The sequence below is a fragment of the Mandrillus leucophaeus genome, unplaced genomic scaffold (genome assembly GCF_000951045.1).
Source record: "Mandrillus leucophaeus isolate KB7577 unplaced genomic scaffold, Mleu.le_1.0 Scaffold504, whole genome shotgun sequence".
Taxonomy (NCBI): Eukaryota; Metazoa; Chordata; class Mammalia; order Primates; family Cercopithecidae; genus Mandrillus; species Mandrillus leucophaeus.
Window position 1 is genome coordinate 1,239,615 of NW_012105410.1, and position 7,885 is coordinate 1,247,499.

Here is a 7,885-nt window from a genome sequence, read left to right on the forward strand (position 1 = left end):
GGCTGCGGCGGCGGCGGCAGCTGTGGAAGCTGAGGCGCTGCGCGTGAGAGGTCCCAGATACGTCTGCGGTTCCGGCTCCACCACCCTCTGCCTCTCTCCCCCAGGTGTCGGAGTTGAGTGCGGAAGGAGGGAACTGCCCTAGCCTAGGGAAACCAGAGCACACCCCTGGCTCCTGCCGACACCGCCCTCTCCTTTCCAGCCGCGGGCCTCGCTCGGTGCTAGGCTACTCTGCCGGGAGGCGGCGGCGGCTGCTAGTCTGTGGAGAGTCCTGCTGCCCTCCAGCCGGGCTCCTCCACCGGGCCTTGCAGGGGCCGAGAGAGCTCGGCGCCCGCCCTTCCGCTCGCCTTTTTCGTCAGCCGTCTGGAGCAGCATCGGTCCGGGAGGTCTCTGGGCTGAGGCGGCGGCAGCTCCTCTAGTTCCACCATGTCCGCGGGCGGAGACTTCGGGAATCCGCTGAGGAAATTCAAGCTGGTGTTCCTGGGGGAGCAAAGCGGTGAGTGCGTGGCTCCCCCACTCCTGGTAGCTGGCCGCAGCGTCCCCGCACCGCCCCCGGTGCGGCCCTTCCGTCCGCGGAGGCTCCCAGCCCGCCTAGCGTCCGCGCTCGTTGCCACCGCAGCCCTTCCCGATGTGCCCCCCGGTGCCACTGGCTCTCCGCCTGGATCTGTCGGCCGAGATTTTACCCTGTTCCCCGGGTTCTTCGATCCTTGACTCGCCGTCTCCGTTCCCCGCAGTCCGGCCGTCTCCGGTCGATCTGCCCCCCCTCCTCAGCCCTCACCCCGCCCAGCCTCTTGTCCATCCCTTTCTTCCTCCGGTCTCCGTCGTTTCCCCTACCCCAGTACCCTTTCTTGAGCCCCACCCTTATTCCTTGCTCTTTTCCCAGTTCCTCAGCTCTGTGAGGCCCACTCAGGGAAGCCCTACTGCTGAGAACGGGCCCTCTTCAACCTTGGCCAAGGAGGGTGGGATCTGGGCGTTGTTTTCCCCAGAGGCTTGGCCCTGAGAAGTGCTGATGTCGTCGAAGGTGGGAAGGGGTGGTCGTAGAAAAAATTATTAAATGGTTTTCACCTGGGTGGGAAATTAGTCGGGCCATAGAGGAAACATCTGAATTGGAGACGACTTGAGCATGGGGTGGTTGGGGGTGAAAGGGGTAGCGTCGGCAGTGGAGATTTTTGCCCGTTAGGTTAGATGGGGCTGTGGCTTGTCGGAAAACCTCATTTTGTTCTGTTGACTTCCATCACTGACAATTCTTTTGGCAGTGTTGATGATTTTTCAATCTCTGCCAGATGCTATGTCATGATCATTTTACTTGGAATATTTCTCATCTCACCTACCCTTTTTCTCTTTTCAACATGAAGCAGCGTTTGAGTCTCATGGTGGTACAAACGGGAATTACTGGGGAAATGTTAATTATTCATTTCTTGAGTATTTTCCAATGATATATTGAGGATTCATGTGAGAGAAGGCTTGGAATAACAAACATCTTTGTTTTGTCGAATTTCCTTTGGAAAATGGAGTAGAGTAGGAATAAACTCATCTAGTTATCTAAATTAGATTTAAATACCATTTGGGCTAAATAATTCTTTTATGCTTCATATTCCGTACTATCTGATGAGTGAAATTGTTATGTCATTTACCTGGTCAGGTTCTGCTGTCACTGTACTTCCGTATTAGATACAAGATCCTAATTTTGTGATGGTCGTTTCTACGATTACTTCTTGTAGTAATTTCAGTTCTATGCTGTATTATACAAACTTGACACTCAACAATTCAGGGACGATTACCCTCCTTTGTTTTTCTCACACTTTGCATGACCGTCTTTAAAATTCAGACATTGGGAGACTAGTTCTGAGTCATCAAACACTGAGTACCTACTAGGTGTTTTAGGTGAGGTTATAGAAAACATTATTTGTTTTGACTAGAAGGCATATAAGTGATATAAACTCATAGCTTTTATTACTACTTTGAACTATTTATACTGATTTGTATGCCATTACAGAGGTTAATACCCTTGCAAAATTGCCTCCCGTTAGAACTGGGAAATCATTTTTCTCCTTTCATATGTAGATTATCTTCCCCTCCTCCCTTTTGGGGGTAAAAATACGATCTCCTTGCTTTTCGCTTACATATTTTCCTGAGGTAAGTATAAACTTGTGTCTTTAGGTGAGTAACTTGGTAGAACCTATGGAGTTGATCCTGGTCCAGCTTTTATATGTCAATTTCAGGATAGTTCCCAAACATAAAATAAAGCTTATTGATCATTATTGGTAAAAAGGATCCAAAGTGCTTATTGTGCATTCTAAGGATATTATTGCCTTTCTTACGTTGTGATGCACAGCTATTTAGTTTGCATGAAAAAACTCATTCATCTCCCTGTCTAAAAATATTTTAGCATGAATGGAGTGCTTAACTTCCTAAGTATCTTCAGGTTTCCTTTGAATTTCTTGAGTATTTGTATATGTTCTAATTCATAATGGAGAGTTTTATGGCTTCTAATTTCGTACCTTGTTTAAGCCTCTACTACCCTCCTCCCTCCATTACTGAAGCCTGGTTAGATTTTTTTTTTTGATAGACTTCATTTTTTAGAACAGTTTTAGACTTACAGAAAAATCGAAAAGATAGTGCAGAGTTCCCATATATCCACACATCTAGTTTCCCCTGTTATTAACATCTTGTATTAGTGTGGCACATTTGTTACAATTAATGAACTAATGTTGATATGTTATTATTAACTCAAGTCCATAGTTTATTTAGATTTTTAGTTTTAACCTAATGTCCTTTTTCTGTTTCAGCATTCAATTCAGGATGTCAAGTTAATTATCTTTTGAAGTTACTATATTGCCAAGTAATGCCATTCAGTAGCTTTGACAATGAAAGATTGATCTCTGTTTTTATGGTCAGTGTCTATAGTTTTCTTATGCATTAGTAGAGGTCTGTAGACTCCATGTCGTTTGGATGTAACTCTTCATGAATTATTTATTTTTAGGTCTGTTAGAATTCCGCAATTCAGCTTTCAAAGACTATAATCTGTGGCAAGTCTTGTTTTTTCCTTAATAGCATTTACCACCTTTATAATTATCTTATTTTTTGTGTGTTTGTTTTTATTTCCCACAGAAGAATGCAACTCCCATGAAGATAAAAACTGTTACCTTTTTTGTTCAGTGTATCCCCGTTGCCTAGCATAGAGCCAGGCTCATAGTAGCTGCTTAGACATGTTGGGTGAATGAATGGTGGCTGAATCTAATAGTAATGAAAGCTAGTAGCCTATATTACACTCTTTGACATGGTGAAGTTCACATTTTTTCCGTATGCAATTGATAGTTTAACAATAACACTTAAAACTTACATCATTTGATTGTATACAGGAATCTATCAGATACTTAAGTGGGTAGAGAAACCAATCATTTAAAGGCCCAACCATTTCATTCAAAAAATAGGACTGACCTGAATTTTGTACTTTTTTGTTTTTGAGTTGAGCAGAATTAGTCTTCCTTTGTTAAAGTTGTTGTTAAATTATTAATATAACACATGAAAAGTATTCAAATTATACTAATGATGTGCTTATGTGCTTATGGAACTGATCTGAAATTAGGTTTTATTTGGCTTGTCAAAAATTTAAGATACTAGGGTGGGTGCGGTGGTTCATGCCTGTAATCCCAGCACTTTGGGAGGCTGAGATGGGTGAATCATCTGAGGTCAGCAGTTCAAGACCAGCCTGGCCAACATGGTGGAGGCCCACCCCCCTACCCCCCGGCCTGGTCTCTACAAAAATACAAAAATTAGCCAGGCATGATGGTGGGTGCCTATAATCCCAGCTACTCAGGAGGCTGAGGCAGGAGAATCGCTTGAACCCAGGAGGCGGAGGGTGCAGTGAGCCGAGATCATGCCATTGCACTCCAGCCTGGGCGACAGAGTGAGACTCTGCCTCAAGGAAAAGAAATACATATATATATGTATGTGTGTATATTTAAGATACTATTCTCTATGATGAAAATGAATTACGTCAGTACATGAAGCAGATTGAGTTAATGACATCAATCTTAACCTTGGATAAATTCTTATGGTTTAATAAGGGAATGTTTGGCCGGGCGTGGGGGCTCACACCTGTAATCCCAGCACTTTAGGAGGCCCAGATGCATGGATCACCTGAGGTCAGGTGATCCTGACCAACATGGCAAAATCCCATCTCTACTAAAAATACAAAAATTAGCTGGGTGTGGTGGCGTGTGCCTGTAATCCCAGCTACTCAGGAGGCTGAGGCAGAAGAATCACTTGAACACCCAGGAGGTGGAGGTTGCAGTGAACTGAGATCGCTCCACTGCACTCCACCCTGGGCCTCAGGTGAGACTTTGTCTCTGAATGAATGAATGAATGAATGAATGTTGAAATACCCAATTGGAAGTTTCCTTGAGGAGTCTGTTTTGTTACTACCTCTGGCTATTGTCTTGAGATGTGGAGGCACTTTTAGTAATGTCACTGAGTGGTTTACAGTAGAAGATTTTACTATGTATACATGTTACCAATTATAAATTAGGAGAGGTAGTGGCAGAGAGAAGCGCACACTCAGCCTACTACTGCTTTTTTCATTTTATATTGCCTTTTCTTTTTTACGTCAATGCTGATTGAATTGCAATATGTTAGATAAGGAAAAATGTCTTACTGTCAGAGACTAGCAGTACTGACCAGGTTGTTGTTGTTTTTCTTTTGAGACAGGGTCTAACTCTGTCACTCAGACTGGAGTGCAGTAGTGCGATCTCAGCTCACTGCACCCTCTATCTCCTAGGCTCAAGTGATCCTCCCACCTCAGCCTCCCAAGTAGCTGAGACAGCAGGCATGCACCACCACGCCTGGCTAATTTTTGTATTTTTTTGTAAAGATGGGATTTTACCATGTTGCCCAGGCTGGTCTCAAACTTTTGAGCTGATGGTCTGGCCTCAGCCTCCCAAAGTGCTGGGATTACAGGTGTGAGCCACCATGCCTGGCCAGTATTGAACATTTTATATTGGCTGGATCAGTGGTTTTTAAACTTTTTTTCCCCCAAAACCTCTTTCTGCTCTTACAAATTTTTGAGGATCCTAAAGAGCTCTGTTAATGTGGTTGTTATTGTTCTTCCTCCTCTTCCTCCTCTTCTTCTTTCTCCTCTTTGTCCTTCTTCTCCTTGTCCTTCTCCTCCTCTTGTTCTTTTTCTTCTTCCTCCTCCTCCTCCTCGTCTTCCTCCCGCCTTCCTTCCCCCTTCCTCCCCCTTCCCCCTTCTCCCTTCCTTCCTCCTTTCCACTTCCCCCTTCCTTCCCCCTTCTCCCTTCCTTCCCCCTTTCTTCTTCCCCTTTCCTTCCCCCTTCCCCCTTCTCCTTGGATGCAGTGACTGTTCACAGGGGCTATCATGGCCAACTGCAGCCTTGTCTCAAGCTCTCCTGCCTCAGCCTCCCTAGTAGCTGGGACTATAGGCACATGCCACTGTGCCTTACTTTTGTTTATGTGTTTTATATCAATATTTACTGTACTGAAAAAAAAATTAAAAAATATTTAATATGTTAAAAAATAATAGGGCCAAGCGTGGTGGCTCATGCTTGTAATCCCAGCATTTTAGGAGGCTGAGGCAAGCAGATCATTTAAGGCCAGAAGTTTGAGACCAGCCTGGCCAACATGGTGAAACCCTGTCTCTACTAAAAATACAAAGAAATTAGCCTGGCATGGTGGCGGACGGTCCCAGTGGTAGTCCCAAGCTACTCAGGAGGCTAAGGCAGGAGAATCGCTTGAACCTGGGAGGCGGAGGTTGCAGTAAGCCAAGATCACGCCATTGCACTCCAGCCTGGGCAACAAGAGCAAAACTCCATCTCAAAAAATAATATTAATAATAATAAACCCATTGCATGTTAACACCTTTTTTTTCACCGCCTCCCTCAGTTGCCCAGGATGGAGTGAGTGCCTCCCGGGTTCCAGTGATTTTCATGCCTCAGCCTCCTGAGTAGCTGGGACCACAGGCACACGCCACCGTGCCTGGCTAATTTTTCGTCTTTTTAGTAGAGACAGGGTTTTGCTATATTGGCCAGGCTGGTCTCAAACTCCTGGCCTCAAGTGACCTGCTTGCCTTGGTTTCCCAAAGTGCTGGGATTACAGGCATGAGCCACCATGCCTAGCCTTCATGTTAACATCATTTCTGAAATGAAAAAGAATTATTTTCCAAACAGAGATTTAGTGAGAGTGACATTGTTTTACATATTTGCAAATCTCTTTAATGTCTGACTTGATAGAGGACAATTGGATTTGCATAGCTGCTTATGCATTCAATCCTGTAATATTACACATCATATAGGCCCTGGGGAACTCCACAATACATTTCAAGAGAGTAAGAGTGAAAAATTCAAATAACATCTTAATATTATAAAAATGGTTTTGACATCCAGGAGTTTGTGGACCTCCCCAAGGGTCTTGGGAGATCCCAAGGGGTCAGTGGACCACTTTTTGTAAACTGCTGAGTTAGGTAATACTAAGCCAATTGTATTTCATGTTACAATGTTGCCAGTTTTTCATGTCTTGTTCTGAGGCCTTAAAACTAAATGGTAGAGTTAATGATTTAGAACATTAAAGGACTGGTAGAGATGGAGAGTAAGAGTCTAGATTGCATGTTTCAGCAGTGGCTACTGACCTTTGGCAGATTACTCAACATCTCTTTATGCTCCATTTTTCCTTATGTATAACATAAAGATAATAGACCTACCATAGAGTTATTGTGACTTTTAAATTAGTCAAATAATGCAAAACATTGAGAAGAGTGCTGGCCACATGAGAAGGGCTCAGAAAGTGTTTTAATTTAACAAATGTTTATTGAAAATTGCTACAGTGTCAGGTGGTTTGGTAGTGCCTACTTTTAAGGAATTTATATTTTATCAGGGAAGAAATATACAATACCTAATACAATATAGTATGATGAGTGCAGTTGCTTTTAAAAGTAGAGCTAAGGCTGGGTGTGGTGGCTCACACCTGTAATCCCGGCACTTTGGGAGGCCTAGGTGGGCAGATCACTTGAGGTCTGGAGTTGGAGACCAGCCTGGCCAACATGGTGATACCCTGGCTCTACTAAAATACAAAAAATTAGCTGGGCATGATGGTGGATGTCTGTAATCCCATCTACTCAGGAGGCTGAGGCAGGAGAGTCACTTGAATCCAGGAAGCGGAGGTTGCAGTGAGTGGCCATATTGGCCAGGTTGGTCTTGAACTCCTTGCTCTCTCACCCAAGCTGCAGTACAGGGGTGTCATTATAGCTCACTGCAGCCACGAGCTCCTGGGCTCAAGTGATCCTCCCACCTCAGCCTCTGGAGCTGTTGGTATTAGAAGCATGCGCCATTGTGCTCAGCTGATTAAAAATTTTTTTTTAGCAAACGAGGTCTTGCTGTGTTGCCAGGCTGCTTTCCAACTCCCGGGCTCAAGTGATTCTCCTGCCTCAAGCTCCTGACTCTGGAATTACAGGCTTGCACCACCTCACCTGGCTTGGACTTTTTATTAGACTTCCTGATTTTATTTCATCTGGTCTCCTCCATTTCCTTATGCTTCTGTTTTAATTCTTATAAGATTTTTCTCAACTTTCTTCCATTCTATTATTTTTTTTTTTCTGCTGTCATTTTAATTTCTTTTTTTTTTTTCTTTTTTTTTCGAGGTGGAGTCTTACTCTGTCACCCAGGCTTGAGTGCAGTGGTGCAATCTCAGCTCACTGCAACCTCTGCCTTCCAGGCTCAAGTGATCCCTCCCATGTCAGCCTCCGGAGTAGCTGGGACCACAAGCATGCGCCACCAAGCCCGGCTGTTTTTTTTTTTTTTTGAGACGGAGTCTCACTCTGTCACCCAGGCTGGAGTGCAGTGGCCGGATCTCAGCTCACTGCAAGCTCCGCCTCCCG

At 44.4% G+C, this 7,885-nt stretch overlaps 1 protein-coding gene across 4 annotated transcripts in view; it reads left to right on the forward strand.

Annotated features, from left to right (window-relative positions):
• RAB6A (RAB6A, member RAS oncogene family) overlaps positions 1-7,885 on the forward strand; it is a 105,201-nt gene continuing 97,316 nt past the window's right edge. For 3 of the 4 annotated variants that reach the window (XM_011996202.1, XM_011996201.1, XM_011996204.1), the window contains exon 1: positions 1-493. In XM_011996202.1, the coding sequence (XP_011851592.1) occupies positions 424-493 (70 nt within the window). In that variant the 5' untranslated portion in view covers positions 1-423. The remainder of the gene's footprint in view (positions 494-7,885) is intronic. The other variant, XM_011996203.1, reaches the window with a different exon arrangement.